At 38.5% G+C, this 19,245-nt stretch overlaps 1 protein-coding gene across 1 annotated transcript; it reads right to left on the minus strand.

Moving 5' to 3' along the window:
* Positions 1 to 513: 513 nt before the first annotated feature.
* On the minus strand, positions 514 to 16,587 carry IL26 (interleukin 26). The gene is made up of 5 exons (XM_019640525.1): positions 16,381 to 16,587; positions 16,237 to 16,293; positions 15,466 to 15,600; positions 690 to 755; positions 514 to 605 (listed from the first exon to the last, which is right to left on the minus strand). The coding sequence occupies exons 1-5, from the start codon at positions 16,549 to 16,551 to the stop codon at positions 519 to 521; spliced, it is 516 nt and encodes a 171-aa protein (XP_019496070.1). The 5' UTR covers positions 16,552 to 16,587; the 3' UTR covers positions 514 to 518.
* Positions 16,588 to 19,245: the final 2,658 nt, after the last annotated feature.

The following is a 19,245-nucleotide window of genomic DNA, read 5'->3' on the forward strand; positions in this document are numbered from 1 at the left end:
TCCTACTAAACCATTCCAAGCAGTTAGTTGACTTGGGTGTCCTATTTGATCTGGTTGTTACCATTTTACTCAATGAAATTCTAGCATGCTGTTGTAAAAAGAACATTCAGGAGAAAGGAACAGTTTACTTAATTAAAATCAAAACCACACTGGGCATAATCAGTAATCATCAAACCCTTAAGTAGACAATAATCATACACATAGCGTCTATTTACGTCTCAAAAACATTATATTATATCCCAGAAATCTACTATGTTCCCCCCATATATGCATTAATTCTGGTTCTACACTTTCAAACTAAATGTGTACAGTGTACTTGGGAAAAACAAAACATGTTCAGGATGAAAGCACTCCAAAATTGCACTACATTAAATTCCTCTAGTCTATTTTGAAGCATTTAACTTGCTGTCAGTAGTACGTACAAAATTTTTAAAAAGAAATACAGTTACAAACTTATTTCTGGTGGTTCTCATTATATTTCAAAATAACAATCAAATCAATGCACTTGACTTCTTGTGTTACTTAATGCTTTCTAGAAACTGTTTAATCCAGGAAAGAAGAATATCCAGTTCATTGATGGCTTTGTAGATTCCTCTGTTTCCAATCTGCAGATAAAGTAGAGATTTAAAGCAGAAATCTTTCATATTTAAAAAACAAAGTTTTCAAAAACAAAGATTTGGAATACTTGCCCTATAAAATGCCCCTTTCATCCTGGTGATGGATTTCATCTCTCTAGCTGATGAAGCACAGGAAATCTAAGAAATCAACAGATAATATTGTTGAAGAGGCACTAATAATACTCTTTGACCCATTCAGCAAACATTTATTGAGGAGGTAATAAGTTTATATTTATTTGCTCATCATTCTCTATTCTCCCACAAATTTCCATAGGGTTAATTAGAGAAAAGGAAAGGGAAAAAAAGGGTGAATATATCTCATTTATCTATGTAGTTTTTACTCGTAAAGCCTTAACTTTGAAATAGACCAAGGAGATTGTATAGGCCGATTCTTTTCAATTTACAAAAAGGGAAACTAAGGCCCAAGTAGGTTAGTTACTTGTCCAGGGTATCACAGGAGGTCCTATCCTACTGGCAAAATACTGTTGGGCACATCAATAAAGATAACATTTAATTAAAACTCATGAAATGGAAGTTAAAGGACAACACCTATTACAAAAAGTGACACCTGGTCAATGTCAACCAAAGGGTCCCTTCAGGCCAAAACACAAAGAGGAGAAGAGGTAGCATTCAGGGTTCTTTTCTGATCAAGAGAAATAACTGAAATGATTTAACAGATATGTCCTGAATGCTGTTTTAGGGGCTAACGGTGGTGATGGTGTCATGACTACGCCCAAATAGAATCTCTACTACCTTCAAGCCAGACCCTGCATAGGAAGAGATCCTTGTTGTGAAAGGGGCTTTGATGGTCAGGCACAGAAGAGCTGCAGACACAGAATGTTCAGGTGAAGGTGCAGCTTGCCGGGTTGACAAGCACAGTGATAAGAGCCTTGAGTTAAGAAGAGGACATTTCAACCCAGACCAGACACTGTGAAGCCAAAACAATGCATGACAGGTCCAGGACAGTCGTAGCCAATGTCAGAGATTACAGTCAGAAAGAATTCATTCGTTCATTAAACAAACATTCCTAAAATGCCTACTGTGTGTCAGGCCATCTGCTAGGCACTAAAGACAGTGATGAGCAATGCAGAATTAGTAAATGTAACAGTTGTAAGTTGGAAAATTACCACAATACAAGATCAATATTAGAATGTAAAAATTCAGCAGTTCTGCGAGCTCTCTTCTTATCCCAGTTCTTCTTCAAGTGAAAACAGAAATGCTGAGATTGTCAGGTAAAAATAAAAATAGTCAACATGTATTATGTTAGAATTATGTGCCAAGCACTAATATGAAGGTTTTAATTATATGAACTCGTTCAGTCCTCACAACAACCCTAAGAGGTAAGTGCTATTACTACCCTCATCTTACAGACGGAAATGAAAGCACAGATGTTAATGTTCTGCCTATGTTCACACGGTAAATGGAAGAGCTGAGATCTGAACCCAAGTATTTTGACTCCACAGTCTATTTAAAACCACTATATTATACTGAACAAAACAGCATAACTTAGAAAAGGTATTCCAACTAAGCCAATCTCTTATTTACACCTTCAAAATCCAGCTCCAAAGAGAGATTAGGTTAAAGGTCTCTGCTCTGTATTACACAAGGGTAATGTAGGAAATAGCCTTAAAAGACTAAGCTGATTGGCCGAGAGAGAGAGAGAGAGAGAGAGAGAGAGAGAGAGAGAGAGAGAGAGAGAGACTTCAACCTGAAAATGGACAATGTGATAATAAGCAAAAGAAAATACCGTGCGTGTGTGTGTGTGTGTGTGTGTCGTTGTTGTTGTTTTCTTTGTTCATTTGTTTTTCAGATTGAAACCACAAAAGAAAATTCTAGAAATACCAAGTCTAATTCCAGCCAAGATAGTACATATGGAGAGAATTTAGAGAAGTCTGCCCATTAATAAACTGAGAGTTTGATTAGATACTCAGTCCTTCCAGCCTGAAATTATCTAGCATAAAAATAGTTGGCCTTAATCTTGCAATTGAAAAAAAAGGAGAATCAATACTTGCCTGGTTCCAAGGCACTATATCAAAGTTCTTAGATGTGATGATCAATTACAAAGCACAGAAGAAGCAAGACACATGATACAATATCAAATATGCATGTGTTAGGATTTAAAGATTTAACACTGAAAGTGGGAGGCCAGAGAAGCTAACCAAATTCTGGACATTACAGATGTTAAGTGTCATTGAGGCATTCCTGTTGACTATGCCCTCTGCCCAGAGAACTTTGATCTGCAGTGCATCCTACAGCAGTGTGGGAGGTACAAAAAGGTTTCTGACCTCACTTCATCTAAGGCACATGTTACTCTAAAGAGAGCAAGGAGAAAAACAAGGTTTGGAATGAATGAATGAATGAAATAAAACAAAAATACTTATTAGTGTCAGTATTGCCACTAGAGCTATGCTGGTTTATGGGATGCTTTCCGGTGCCCCTAGCTCTTTACTATAAATGACTGCTAGTAAAGATCTGGCCCAGAAAGTGCTCATTTTCCTCACTGTTATAAATATGTCTACAGACACAGTAGGACAGCCAGCTTTTACCGCCATGATTCTGATTGCTTTGCTTGGAAGGAGGAATTTATAAAAGAATGATTTCCTTTACCTTATATTTCACTGTATACTTGCATTTACTGAAAACAGAATGCACAACAAAGGGTCACCGGTTTTATTGTGAGAACGGCTGAATAATTTGACAAACTCAAGCAAAGCAGATTGATCTAGACTAGAGGCAATTTATTAGCAAAGCTAGAATAACTAGCGACCAGCTAAAAGAAAAGTGTGAGATAGTCATAGCATAACAAACACAAGGCCTAATCATTCATCATTAAGTCAATACATTTTTATTGCATGCTTACTATACCCTAGGCATACAATAGTGTCTCTGCCTACATAGCATTGATTTATTTAATTTATAAAATACCCTTCATAATGAAAATTGCCTTAGGGCACAAGTGATAGCTTACAACCTACTGAGATAGACAGTGATGCAAAATTACCATACTATATGATAAAGATTGTGATTTTTTTTAAATCAACTGCTCTGGGAGAAAGAGCAAAAGCAATCCGACTGTTGGATCTCAGGAGGCTTCCAGAAGAAGAAAATAAGTGAGATCCATCTCGCAAGGTGAGTAAGATGGAGTGGAAAGAGCAGGGAGAAGGAACCAGTTGGCAGAGGATGCACGCTGTTCCAAGGCTGGAGAGAGCAGAGGTGAGATCCTGCAGGTCTCAGCTAAAATCCCAGACTCAACTCTCTGTGGTATGGCTGCCAACCTCCAACCCTGCTGCTGCCACACATCCTCCTGTGTGCTCCCTTCTCGGCACCTACCACGATCCTAGACTAGCTGAAACTGGCTGAAAGCATTTTCAAGGAGTTTTGTAAGGACAGAGATATTATCTGTCAATCTTGGTTGAATCCCCAGCATCTGGAATAGTGTTCAGTAAATACTAGATACTCAACAAATGTTTGTTTAGCAAATGAATCAATGACTGAAATGCAAGTATCAGTATATGGTTTGGGGGCACTGGTTTAATAATAGTTTGAAGTATGTCCTAGGCATTAGTGAGCATTAGAGCTCTGTTTAAAACAATCAGATGAACAAATAATACAATCCTTAATTTGTGTCCTCAATATCCTCAAGTGCTGGAAAAATCATACAAATTTGGATTGAGGATGAAAGCTAAAGCAAAAATGAAAAATCTCTCTCCACTGATAATTCTGAGAAAATGAAATATACGGGTTAATGAGTGGACAGCTACACATGATATAGTCCCTCAGAGAATTAACTGCTCATACCGTGTTCTCACAAAGAACAATAAATTATTTCTATAAAAAGTTTTATTATACTACCTCCTATTATATGTCATATTCTCACAACCACTGGAGGAGTATAAAACCATACATAAGATTTTATATCTTTATAAACCTCCACATATAACTTCAGACCAATTTGTAACCATCTTTTGTTTTGTTTTCTTTTCTTTTGTTTTGTTTTGGGGCTTGGGGTTTTGTTTTGTTTTGTTTTTAGTTAACCTTAATGCTTAAGATAGTTCCACTTTGGCCATGGCCTTAGATTCTTGAAACTTTGATTCCTAAAAAATTTAAATGATAGATAAGGGATTAAAGATTAAATGAATTTTATTTTATTGTATGGCAGCAGATGTAGATTTGGGGTGGGGGAGGAAAAAGATATTTATTTATTTATCTATTTCAAGGTTATTTTATTAAAAATATAGCCAACATACAACATTATATTAGTTTCAGGTGTACACCATAGTTATTCAACATTCATATATCTAAAGAAGTGATCACCATGATAAGTGCAGCAACCATCTGACACCATACCACACTATCACAATCTTTGAATATATTCCCCATGTTGTATATTACATTGCCAGGACTTAACTGTATTATACCTGGAAATATGGACTTATTGAAATTCACTTTTTCCCTCCTTTTTTAATATTTCAATTACAGTTAACATTCGATATTATTTTATATTAATGTCAGGTGTACAGCATAGTGGTTAGACATTTATATAATTTAAGAAATGATCCCCCTAACTAGTCTAATACCTGACACTATACCTAGTTATTAATGTATTATTGACTATATTCCCTCTGCTTTACTTTAAATCCCCATGACTATTTTGTAATTATCAATTTATATCACTTAAACCTTTCACCTATTTCATCATGTCCCCCAACTCCCCTCCCATCTATCACCCCAATAAATCTAGTATCCATCCCACATCATATAGTTATTACAATATTATTGACTATATTTCATATGCTATATCCTATATACCCTGACTGCCGTGTAGCAACTAATTTGTACTTCTCAATCCCTTCCACTTTTCCACCCACCCCTTCCACCTTCCTCCCATCTGGCAACTATCAAAATGTTCTCTGTATCTATGAGTTTGTTTCTGTTTTGTTTGTTTATTTTGTTCTTTAGATTCCACATATAAGCAAAATCACATTTTGTCTGTCTTTCTCTGTCTGACACTTCATTCAGCACAATACCCTCCAGGTCCATCCATGCCACCACAGATGGCAAGAACCCATTCCCTTTCATGGCTGAGCAATATTCCATTGTATATATGCACCACCTCCTCTTTATTCATTCATCCATTGATGTACACCCAGGCTGCCTCCAGATCTATTGTAAACAATGCTGCAATGAACATATGAATGCACATGTACCCTCAAAGTAGCATTTTGGATTTCCTCAGATAAATACCCAGAACTAGGATTACTGGATCCTTCTTTGTCTCTTGTTATAGGCTTTGTTTTAAGGTTTATTTTGTCTGGCATAAGTATTGCTACTCCAGCTTTTTTCTTTTCTTTTTTATTTTTTTATTTTTATTTTTATGAAATAACTTTTCCTGTTCCTTTCCTTTCAGTCTGTGTGTGTTTTTCAATATGAAATGAGTCTCTTGCAGGCAGCATATGTAAGAGTCTTGTTTTCTTATCCATCAGAGCATTTAATCCATGTACATTGAAAATAATTATTGAGAGATACACTCATATAGTTATTTCCATTATACTATTCATATTTTTTTTACCTTTCTTTTTCCATCTTAAAGAAGTCCTTCTGGGCCAGCCGAGCAGCTCGTTGGTTAAGAGCTCACTTGGGAGCACGAGCTCTGAACAGCAGGGCTGCCAATTTGGATCTCACATGGGCCAGTGACTCTGCGCCCTCTACAGCTAAGATGGTGAGCAACAGCTCGACATGGAGCTGGACTGCTGTGAGTCACCAGAGATGGGGTAGGCTGCAGTGGGTTGCCATAAGCTACTGTGAGCAGCCAGCAGCCGGTGTGAGCAGCCGTCCAATGGCTGGCAACCAATCTGCCTCAGCCGAGAAGAGCACAATGATCATAATACCAACATGGGCCAGTGAAGTGACGTCCTCCACAACTAGACTGAAGAACAAAAGGACAGCAACTTGTCTGGTCCCCTTCCCCAATTCTCCAATTTAAAAAAATCTAAAAAAAAAAGAAGTCCCTCTAAGGTTACTTGTAATACTGGTTTGGTAGTGAGGAACTCCTTTAGGTTTTTTTCATCTGGAAAACTTTTTATCTCCCCTTCAATTTTAAGTGATAGCCTTGCTGGGTAAAGTAATCTTGGTTATAAGTCCTTGGTTTTCATCATTTTGAATATTTCTTGCCAATCCCTTCTGGCCTGCAGACTTTCTGTTGAGAAATCAGCTGACAGTTTTATGGGAGTTCCCTTATAAGTTACTAGTTGCCTTTCTCCTGCTGCCTTTAGGATTCTCTCTTTGTCTTTAACTTTTTCCATTTTAATTATAATGTGTCTTAGTGTGGGCCTGTTTGGGTTTATCCTGTTTGGGACTCCCTGTGTTTCTTGGACTTGTATGTCTACTTCATTCACCAAGTTAGGAAAGTTTTCAGTCATTATTTCTTTAAATAGGTCTCAATCTCTTGCTTTCTCTCTTCTCCTTCTGATACCCCTATGATGTGAATGCTGTTATGATTGATGTTGACCCACAGGTTGCTCATTATTTTGGATTCATTTTTCTTTTTGCTGTTCCAATTGGGTATTTTCTGCTACCTTGTCTTGCAGATTGCTGATTCAAACTTCTGCTTCAACTAGTCTGCTGATGTTCCTTCTAGGGCATTCTTCATTCTAGTTATTGTATTCTTCATTTCTGACTGGATCTTTTCTATGGTTTCTATGCCCTTTTTCATGCTTGCTATCTCTTTGTTGAAGTTCTCACTAAATTCTCTGAGCATCCTACAACCAGTGTTTTGAACTCTGTCTCTGGTAGGTTGCTTGCCTCCATTTTCTTTTTTTTTTCTTTTTTTTTTTTTAAAGATTTTTATTGGGGAATTGGGGGGATGGGAACAGTGCTGGGGAATTGGGGGAAGGGGAACAGACAAGTTGCTGTCGTTTTGTTCTTCAGTCTAGTTGTGGAGGACGTTGCTTCACTGGCCCAAGTTGGCACCATCATTGCGCTCTTCTCTGGCGAGGCAGATCAGTCGCCAGCTTCTGGACGGCCGCTCACTGTGGCTGCTGGCTGCTCACGCTGGCTGCTGGCCACACACGGTAGCCCATGGCAACCCACTGCAGGGGACTGCAGCCTACACCATCGCCGGCGACTCATGGCAGCCCAGCTCCAGGTTGAGCTGTCGTTCAGCATCTTAGCTGTGGAGGGCAGTGTCACTGGCCCTCATATGTGGGATCCGAACCGGGGCCCTCTGGCATCCCAAGCGAGTTCTTAACCATCGCGCCACTCGGCCGGCCCTTGCCTCCATTTTCTTTAGTTCTTTTTCTGGAGCTTTCTCCTGTTCTTTCATTTAGCACACATTTCTTTGTTTCCTCATTTTGACTGCCCCTCTGTGTTTCTTTCTATTTATTAGGTAGATCTGCTACGCTTCCCAGTCTTGGCTGGGTGGCCTTATGTAATAAGTGCCCTGTGAGGCTCAGTGGCACAGTCTCTCTGGTCATCTGCTCCGGGAGTTCCAGGAGTGTTCCTTGTGTGGGTTTTTTGTGTCCTCCTGTTATAGTTGATATTTGATTGCTATTGGCATGACAGTAGATGGGATTGACCCTCAGGCATACAGGCTGGGGGGTTGGGCCACACCCACAGCTTATGGACTGCTGTGGGGTGTGGAGGGGAAGGCTACCATGGCATGAGATTCACCCCAACTGGCTCTGGTGCCTGTTGAGACTACCCTTCAGGTGTGCCACCTGTAGGGCTAATTGCATGGTGCTCTGCTGTGGTATGAAGCCAACCTTCAGGTATATTGGTTCTGAGGCCTCTTGGGAGGGGATCTGGTGCAGGCCAAGGTCACCCACTGCTTGTGACTGGCCAGTGACTGTGACTGGCCAGGGACTATCTGGTAGGAGCTAGAAAGCAATCCATGGTTGATCGCTGCCTCAGCTGGACCTGGATGCACATGGGAGAGGACATGCTGTAAACTGAGTATGGCTGCCACCAGTACCAGGTCTGGGATACCTCTGCAAAAAGCCAAGACACTCTAAGGCTTACTGCCACCTGCTGGTTCCGTAAGGTTCAGCTGCTGATAAAACAGATTCAGATTTGGCCATGGGTGTGGCAGGGAGCTCAACACAGGAAAAATGGTGCCCACCTGCCAGCTGCACAGGAAGGGGGCCCCACACAGGGAAAATGGCAACTGTCCCTCTAGTCCTTGCCCCGAAGTTATGCAACTCAGTCTTTCCCTGTATGTCTTCTATCTCTGAGTGACTGTTCCTCCACTGTAGCCCAGGGTGAGTGCCTGAGAGCAAATGAGTCTGTGCACAGACCTTTTAAGAGGATGTCTGTTTTTTCTGCAGCTTCCCATCCCACCTGGACTGTTAGAATCCCCACTGTTTTTCACAGCTTGATATTGGGAACTCCTCTTCCCAGCACCAGTACTCCAGGTTGGGGAGTCTGGTGTGGGGCTGGGGTCCCTTGCTCCTTTAGTGGGAACCTCCATGGCTGAGATATCCCTCCTGATTTTCAACCACCACACAGAGGTGTGGGGCTTCCCATTCTGCGTCTCCAGCCCTACTACCAGTCTTGACATGGCTTCTTTATACCCTTAGTTATAAAACTTCTGTTCAGCTAAACTTTAGATGGCTCTCTAGGTTGATTGTTTAATAATTTGGTTGTAATTTTTATGTAATTTTTCACAGGATGAGGCAAGCATAGCATTTATCTACTTTGCCATCTTGGATCTCAAAGCAGATGTAGATTTTTAAGCAAATCTTATTAATTAAATTTTTGAAGTTTTTCATGTGAAGTCTTACAAATATTTTCTGAGGTACATTTAAAACAACAATTGAGAAAAGTATATTAGTATAACCTATTTTGAAAATAGACTTTTAAGAAATTTATGTCAATTAAGCAAAAGTGTGGGCACTAGGTCATCAACACAAAACTACTGAGACCAGAAAGGATTATAGAAAACTTAGCAAGAAAATTTTAAAACTAGCATTATTCAAAGAAAGCATGACTATATTTACAACCAATAAGGTTGAATGGAAGGAGAAAAAAAGTGAATAAACTATTAGCCAGGGTCTCTCTTCAAAAGCAAATTCATCATAATTTAATTTTTAAAAAAGCAAAAGATAGGAATTTCATACCTGAGTAACTATATATCAGAAGAGTTTACAAAACATTATCTTATTTCTGTATTGTCTATAACAGAATCATTTGACATAAATAAGTGTATTTAATCTCACTTACCTATAATTATCTAGACCCTCATAAAAGATTTCTCCATGTTCCAACCATAGAAAAAACTAGGAAGACTTTAGAACTACCTAAAATACATACAGATACTAGGGTAGGATAACTTTATTGCAGATATTTTTAAATTCTCAGGGTAATTATTATTCATCAGAATAAGTCCATGCATGGATGTTAACTAGACTTATTGTGGTAATCATTTCATGATTCATACAAATATCAAATCATTATGTTGTATACCTGAAACTAATACAATGTTATATGTCAATTATATCTCAATTTTAAGAAAAAGAATAAGAGGGCCGGCTGAGTGACTCAGTTGGTTAAGAGCTCGCTCAAGAGTGCTAACTCTGAGCAACAGGGTTGCCGGTTTGATTCCCGGCCTGAGCTGAGCTGCCGCTGAGCTGCCAACAGGTGGCAGGATGGCTCAGCTAAAAAAAAAAAAAAAAAAAGAATAAGTCCATGCAATTTAGCACAGGTAGTGATAAAATTATGCCCCATAATTTTGACAGAGATTTATATATCATTAACCACGGAATGAATTTGTCAGAGAAGAGATTCTACAATATAATTAGAAAATATATTTACCAAGATTAAAACCAATTACTTATAAACAATCTCACTATCTTTAAATTAAAGTGATACTATAAATTATACACACAATGCAGGTTAACACTAACAGCAGGCACTAGAAAAAGTATTTGATTATTTAGGAGAATCACTTCTGTAGAAAATGTTGAGAAGACGTAATTGGAAGAAAATTAGTGTTCTGTGTATGGAAAGCAATAAGAAAAGACACTAACAATTTTGCAGAACTATTACATACTAGGCACTTTGATATAGTATCTCATTTAACTCTTTCAACAAGCACAAGATGAGATTATTAATGCTGATAAAGACAGGACTTTGCAATTAATGAAAGAGTAAAACAGGTTTGTCTCACTTCCTACGTCTAGTTTCATCAGTTCAACCAATTACAATAAAAAATATTTGAAATTGTAAGGATAAATAATTGGCAATGCTTCACAAGTTGATAAGCTAGTTGTAATTGATGATACAAATTACTTATCAAATACACTGCAAGGAACCAAGACAAGTATTCTACTTGCTAAGATTTATTAGCCTTTAAAGTTAATTACACACAATATGAAGAAACGCATCTCTCTAATTATCAATTACTATTTAGACTCTCAAAATATTAATTAAAATAGATGATAAAATCTTGAAAACTTATGAAATCTCTTTTCAGCTTCAACTTTGATTACTAGCAATTAAGCAAATTATTTTGTGAATTCAACTAAGCAACTGTTAAATTCCTTTCAAATCTGAGAGTATTTGAGTTCTATAAGAATCTTTAAAATGTATTCCTACATATACATAGGTCAACTTTCTAAATGCCATTTAGCCAACTACCATGGCTAGTAAAAATTATAAAAATGAAGATGTTTATATTAACCTTAACTTACTTTCTTTGAACATTTATACTATCTGAATTACTGAAATCATACTTAAAAATATAATATTTTATTGGGTGCTGCAAAACACTTAGAATGTTACCAGAAACAAGGAGATAACATTCAAATATGGTGATATGGGATTTTAGACCTTGGAGTCTATCATGATAATTATGATGATATGTTCTAGTTAATTATTCTATATATTCTAGAAGCTAGAGGAAAGACTGATCATGTTAAGGAAGGAAATGAAAAATATTAAAAAGACCCAAATCAGACTTCTAGAGATACAAACTACAATGTCTAAGATGAAATATATAATGAATGAGATTAACATCAGGTAAAACACTGCAGAAGGAAAGACTAGTGAACTTGAAGATGTAGCAACAGAAACTATCCACAATGGAAACTAACCAAAGAAAAAGACTGAAAAAAGCGCAGAACCAGTGAACTGTGGGACAACTTCCAATGGCTTAATGGCATGTGCAATTAGAGTTCTAAGAAGAGAAGAAATAGAAGAAGGTACAGAAATAATTTTTGAATAAATAATAGCCAAAAAATTTCCAGAGTTCATGAAAACTAAAACCTACAGATGCAAGAATTTCAATAACTCCAAGCACAAGGAACATAAAGGAAACACCAACACACATCACAATTGAATTGCTTAAAACAAATAACTGAGAAAACCTTTAAAAGGAAAAAAGCCAAAATTATGTAAATACATCAACTATTTCAAATTCAGACAGCATTTAAATCTAGAAACAACTCATAAATGCAGTATTATTTTTTTTAAATCAACCCCTCAAAATCCTATTTAGACCCTAGCATCACGCTAACCTAAGCATTAGTCTAGAGTTCTGGAACCTGGAAACAGATTGAGCCATTTCTGCCTGTTTCTGAATCATGGAAGAAGCCTTGGACTGGTTTTGAAATGTGTGGAGATTATGTAGAAATAGAACCCACAGAACTCAGGGTCCTTCTCAAAGTCCCTCCTTGAAAGATTTCCTGCTCCATTTAGACATGAGCAGTACTAGCAAAGCTCCAAATCCCCAGAGCTTTGCTAACACTATTATTACAGTGATTTTTCTTTCTTCCTCTTGTTATTATTGTTTGTGAAGTGACCTTGCCCTCCCCTTCCTTTGCCCTAAAATCCTCCTACTAGTGTGCCTGAGCACGTACACACATACACACACACACACACACACACACACACACACACACACACACACACACACACTGCAAAACTCCTAGAGGGCAAGATTTGTATTTTACTCCTTTTTTCCCATAACAACCCCCAATAGCAAAGACAACAGGGGAAATACAGCAAGTGTAATTACTTCCTATATATCAACTGTTTATATATTGACTATATTTATTGCCCATGTTTTATCAATATCACATTTAAGTTAATTTGTCTACTTCATAGTTTATAACTTCTTCCCGCTAAACCCTGCCCCAACTACTAATTTAGAATTCCACCTAGAACACATGCTCAGTAAATCTATATTAAACAGATACTAGCTTCTGTTGCCAAAAAATATAAAATTATGATTGGCCAAAACATGAAACGCAAGGCCAGTACCTATTTCCCTAAAGCAAAAAGTCTGAGGTTTTCCAAAGCTCAGACTAATCCTCAAATTTTCTTTTTCAGTTTCCCAGAGGTGGTTGACCCACCCCAGGGCATGAACTCCATAGCTTCTGAGACAAATTAATTAACACTAACAATGGTGGTTTCAGGTGGGAGAAGGTAAGAAGTACAGCCTTGAGTGAGGAGGCGGAGGCATTGATTAGATGGTGTATTCGCATCTGGCCATAAGGGGGAGCCAGCCACTACGGTAAACCACGACAGCCAGCCAGAAGTGCCACACTGTTCTGATGGGGCCGTGGCCCAAGTCCCTGAAAGAGGCGTCTCTATTAACAGATTGAAGTCCCTTTAGGAAACACTTCAAAAAAAAAATCAAGGAAAACCAGAGTTCCTAGACAGTTCTATATTTTCTAAGCTTTTTATCTAGAACATTGCTTGGTTTTGGTTATAACTGTCATTATGTGTTTTCTAGCTATTTGAGCCAAAGAAACCAAATCAATGGTAAAAATGGTGGTGTGTGTTTGTGTGTGCGGGGGGCGGGGGGGGGTTCTAGGTGTCCAGATATACTGTACTGTTTCAGGCAAGGATTTCTTCTAGTGCCTCACCATTTAGAGTAAACTTCTTTCAGAATAACGTTCAATTAGATTGGATGGCTAATAGAATGGATAGCACCTACACAGAGAAACCAAGCTCTCTAGCTAAAAGAGAAACAGAAGGTACTTTAAGAAAAACCTGAAGAGGATCCCTGTTTCCAGATACTGAAATGGGAACAGCTTGCTTGTTCCTTTGGATAACTCCACTCTAGCCTATAATGACTGCCATAGGTTTCTATTTGCCCCAATATCAAGTCCTTCCATGGATTATTCTTGTCTTCTTCAAGGCTTTTAGTGGTGAAAACTTTCTTACTAGCTATAATAGTCACCTAATCATGGGAGCCAAATGAAATATAAAATTACATAATAATTCAATTTAAATTTAAGAGACTATACTATTCACTGTCTTAATAAGATGACTTCATAGGTTAAGTATAGAATAAACCAAAGTGATGGCCTTCCATTATTTCAGGCAAGGGAGCTGGCCCAGAGCACTCTCTCTGTATTCTACAAAGAAGTACCAGTTTGTAATTTTTTTTATCATTGTCATTATTTTAATGGAATAGGAGAGTTTAGGAAAAGCCTTGCAACTGAAGTCCCAAACAAGGACATAAACACAAACTAACCAAAGAAAACATAAATCCATTGGCTTTTTTTTTCTTAACTGGCATTACCCTCATAAAATGCCTCTGTACTATGGACTGCAATATGGATTCCCAAGCACTTCCAAGGACTACAAGAAAAAGATATCTTAACTCTTAAAATACCGGGGATGCCAATGAAATGAATACAAGTGCACACTTTGGTCAACGTTGCTCAAGCAGTAGTTTGCCGTAATTAGAAGTGTCTGGATGCTGATGGTAACCACTTTGAGTACCTCTTGTAATTGCAGAAGTCAAACATGACTTGCATTCATCTTTTGTTATCAGTATATATTGAGTCTTACAATTTTAATAGTTTTTTCCTTTCTTAGAATGTGTGCACATTTTTTTGGGCACCCTCTGTATAAATATCCACCTCCAACTGCCTAGTTTTTAAGCCTCAATGACCATCATGCCCAAGAGTAGAGAGCTCAGTTCTATCTGCCATCCCAAGGACTGCAATTATCATCACTGTCCCACCTTTGCACCACCTGCAAGGTACAACTGCAGGAGGTTGCAGAAAGCATACTTGGAACCCAAACAAAGTCACAGAAAATATTCCAAACTCTCTACAGAGACAAGTCAACAGTATTGCACAGATTCTGACTTGATTTTGTTTTGTTTTGTTTTGTTTTTCTACACTGGTCTTTATTTTGTGGATGTTTTTATAGAAATATGGTTACTTTATCTTAACTAATTCCCCATTGCTAACAGTGACAGTGACCATAATGCAGCATTAAATAATTTAGGTACCGAAGAAGACATAACCCCCTTTTTTGAAAGTTTGACTGAGACCATGCCTTACAAAGGATATAACCGTAAAAAAATAGATAAATAAATAAGAAAAGGGCAATCTAAATGCTCACATCAATATGGAAAAGGAAGGAAGGAGAAAGAAAGAAAGAAAGAAAGAAAGAAAGAAAGAAAGAAAGAAAGAAAGAAAGAAAGAAAGAAAGAAAAGAAAAGAAAAGAAAAGAAAAGAAAGAGAGATACTGCTGTTTAGAACAGTGGCACATAGTACTTAAATATTTATTAAATGAATGAATGAATTACTAGGGAATCATAAAAAGGGAATGATAAAAAGTCAATAAATATGTGAGAAGCATTTCATGTTATTTTAGCCCTCTTTAATGTTTTATGAACCACCATTCCTTAAGACATAATAAATAGAGGCATCCTGAGTTACGCATGGTTATTTGATGCTGTTTCCCTGGTGATGAACTCTCCCTTTGAACGACAAGCCAGCAATTAGTAAGCCCCTTTTACTCACCCTTTGGTGTGCAGACAGCTTCACACATGCTGTGTTCTAGGTAGGTTTTTAGGATCAAACTCACCATATTTGCTGTGCATACTTACACAGCGGCTCAATTTCTGCCTAACGCTATGGAATTCTTCCACAAAGCGTATTTCCTTGAAAACTCGTAATTGAAGTTGACCAAAAACATCTTCCATGAAGAAGGACAGAAGTTGTTCTCGGAATCTGCAGTTTTTCTATAAATAAGATATAAGAAGTTGCATAAGGTGAACCACGAATAGCCTTTATAAAATGTCACTGAAACATCCTCCTGATTATTACTTAATGACCCTCTGGAAAAAATTTACATGCAAGGGAAAACACATCAAACAAGTAGAGGGGCCGGCCGAGTGGCGCAATGGTTAAGAACTGGCTTGGGACGTCAGAGGGCCCCGGTTCGGATCCCACATATGAGGGCCAGTGACACTGCCCTCCACAGCTAAGATGCTGAACAACAGCTCAACCTGGAGCTGGGCTGCCGTGAGTCGCCGGCGACGGCGTAGGCTGCAGCCCCTGTGGCAGTGGGTTGCCATGGGCTACCGTGTGTAGCCAGCAGCCAGCGTGAGCGGCCAGCAGCCGCAGTGAGCGGCCGTCCAGAAGCCGGCGACTGATCTGCCTCACCGGGAAGAGCGCAGTGATGGTGCCAACTTGGGCCAGTGAAGCAACGTCCTCCACAACTAGACTGAAGAACAAAACGACAGCAACTTGTCTGTTCCCCTTCCCCCAATTCCCCAGCACTGTTCCCATCCCCCAATTCCCCAATAAAAAAATCTTTAAAAAACAAACAAACAAACAAGTAGAAACATGAAAATAAAAAAGACCCTCTGGCTTACCATGAATAGCTTTTTTGTTTTCTTTTTTAATAATCGTATAGTTTTTATGCGGTCTTCCTACAATGAAACAAAGAAAAATAAGTTTTATCTGGAATTACAGGTGTCTTTGAACAGACATCATTCTAAGCAAAGTCTGATACTTACTGGGATTGTTGCTTTGAGCCATGCTGCCTTGACGTAGAGTGTGTCAACAGCTTGGGACAGTGTTCCCTTTGGGTAGCAACTTTTGGTGAAGGAAGGTTGCTTGTGTTTGGCAATAGCAAGAGACAGCGTGACAAACAGCAATCCAGATCTCAAAATGCAATTCACCCACATTTCCCTCCACCTCACTCTGGGCCAGTGTCACTCACAGCAGCCAGAAGAGATACTTGGTTTGGTTAGATGAGAAGATAACCTACTTACTTGAGCCCTCAAGGCTGCTTCTCCGATGAGATGCTATGGAAGATAACTTACAGTTTATATAGAGTTAGATTGCTTTGCCTGCGCTATTTTTTTAGAGCTTGCTTCATAATCAAAATATGTTGACCACACCAGCTGTGATGTTAAATAAAAGCTCAAATTTACTGGTAAGACTGGGGCTTCGTTTCAAAAAAAAAAAAAGTCAGAACTTCAGTTGCTTATCATAATAGGTTTCATTATTTTAAAAGTCATGCCATGCCAATGAAAAAGGCTGAACTCCAGGAGGCTGTGTGATTTTTTTTTTAATTCCCATGTGACACAAAAAAATCCCCCTTTCTAACTAGTATTCTAACTAGTATCCCAGAAAAATTTAACCAAAAGGTAGAACGGGCAGCCCTAGAAAATCCGCTAATGAACTCATATAGATTTTTATTTATCCCTTGCCAAATCCTTCACCTAGCCACCATTCTCAGCCAGCATCAAGACCCAAGGGAGAAGTTTTCCAACTTTTCTCAAGAATTTTTCAACCTCAGAAACTGTAACTCCCCTAATATATTCAAGATTTGTTTGGAACTAGACCTGGGATTAAGACCCACAATTTAATAGGTTCTTTATCCCCTCTGGCCACGTTGACCACACAGACTTTTCCTCTAATACCAGGCTTGCAGCACAGTGTGACTTGCTTGAGGAAAGAGACTCTATCTTTCCATCTTTGAATCCTCAGCACCTACCATGGTGCCACATCTACAGAAGCACATCCAATATCAGTGGAATAAATGTTTTCCTTTCCACATCATGAGATGCTTCTATAACTGCTTTGTTGTTTTTAATTTATTCCATCAACAAATTTTTATCAAAGATCTGCCAGTACAAAGAATACTGCTAGGTCCTAGGGGACTATGAAGGCAGCCACTCCATGGATTCCCATCCTCAGTTCTATCCCAGTTCTTCCTATGGGATAAGGATGGTTCCTGCTGTGCAGCAGCCCCGAGATAAGAAGTGGACATAGCCCAAGACCAAGATCATATACTGAGAAGCAGAGATAAGTCACCAACGCCTACGTAGCATGAACAGTTAACATAGTACCTGGGGAAAGTCAACGGTAGGAATCTGGTTGTAAGAATCATCAAAACCAGGCAGAGTCAATAACAAGCATCAGAGCCCAAGACAAATTTCCAAATCAAGGCATCCAGGGCTCAGAAAAGAGCAAGAAGAAAGTATAAAGCGAAGGGTCCAGACACTTTGAAGTACTTTGTACTGCTTCAAAATGGAAGTGAATCTCTTTGAAGAGCCCCAGCCTCATTTCCACAGGAGCCCCTCTGCTGATAAAGGACACGCCCTGTGAAATGAAAGGAGAACTCTTCACATCAGAAGACAGCAGCTGGCCAGGAGTGCAAAGTGAGGTCACTGAAATTTTATAAAAATTCAGGAAACGGAAGAATTGATTTTAGCTGGAAGTAGCTTAAAGGGTGTTTGAACTGGCACATCAAATACCCTAAGGGTGTGTGTGTGTGTGTGTGTGTGTGTTTTCAGCAGGATGATGCCTGCTATTCAAAGTTGCTTTAGACAAAAGAGTGAACACTAGAAATCAGAATCCCAAATACTTTCAGAGTGTTTGGGATTAACATAAACACCCTAAGTGTATGGATATAAAACAATTGAGACTAAATTGCTTAGAATGCCACCAAGCCTAAAATCTACCTAATTATATAGCCTCTTAACACACTGGGTGGGTTCAATAAAGAACACACTTCCAAGAGCCTTATACTGCCTTGAGCAGCTAATTTGGGGTCCCTGGTGTGTCCCAACAAAACATAAATACAACTCAAGTTGCTAATATTGATAAATGAAGTCAGTGTAAGTTCAAACTGTTTTTTTAACCTCTGGTAGTTTGCATTTCCACAAATGTCTTATGTGCCTCCAATCATCATGACCCAAGGAAGGTCTTACATGTCCCAAAGATGCTTCTGCTTTGGTTTACAGCCAACTCAAGAAAACTGTGGTCATTTCTTTATGGCTGAAAACCAAATCACCCTATTGATCCTAGTTATCCTACGCCCCAGTCAGCAGACCTGCCTCATTAGGGTCTTTTAAACAATCAAATCTGACCTCAAAGAATAAATAGTGATCAATATAAAGGAAACTCAAAACACAGGCCCTTTCAAAAGGGGGTTCCAATGTTGAGTTTAATTGCTATTCAAACACCTTCAGGAAGATTACACTATGATTCAGCATCAAAACGAAAGTTAATGGGTTCACAGAAAGGCACAGAACAGCAGCAGGATGCAAATCTATGGAGGAATGATCAAAATTACATAGCAGCAACTGAGTGCTAAATGTTAAGAAAGCATTGTATCATAGTTTAATCAGCAACATTTTTTCCCCTTTCTTAGTGGTAAAGAAAATAATACTGCAGCTTCCAACACATGGCATTTTAAACTTGTTGAAATACAATATTCAATTAACTCAGTGATTGGAATGATTCCTTAGGGTCATAAGTCTTAAAATCAATACAGCTGTAAATAAGTAGGTGGATCTATTTTAAACCAGTCACCTTAAACACACACACACACACACACACACACACACACACACACACACACACACACA

This window comes from Hipposideros armiger, unplaced genomic scaffold (genome assembly GCF_001890085.2).
Source record: "Hipposideros armiger isolate ML-2016 unplaced genomic scaffold, ASM189008v1 scaffold_51, whole genome shotgun sequence".
Lineage (NCBI taxonomy): Eukaryota > Metazoa > Chordata > Mammalia > Chiroptera > Hipposideridae > Hipposideros > Hipposideros armiger.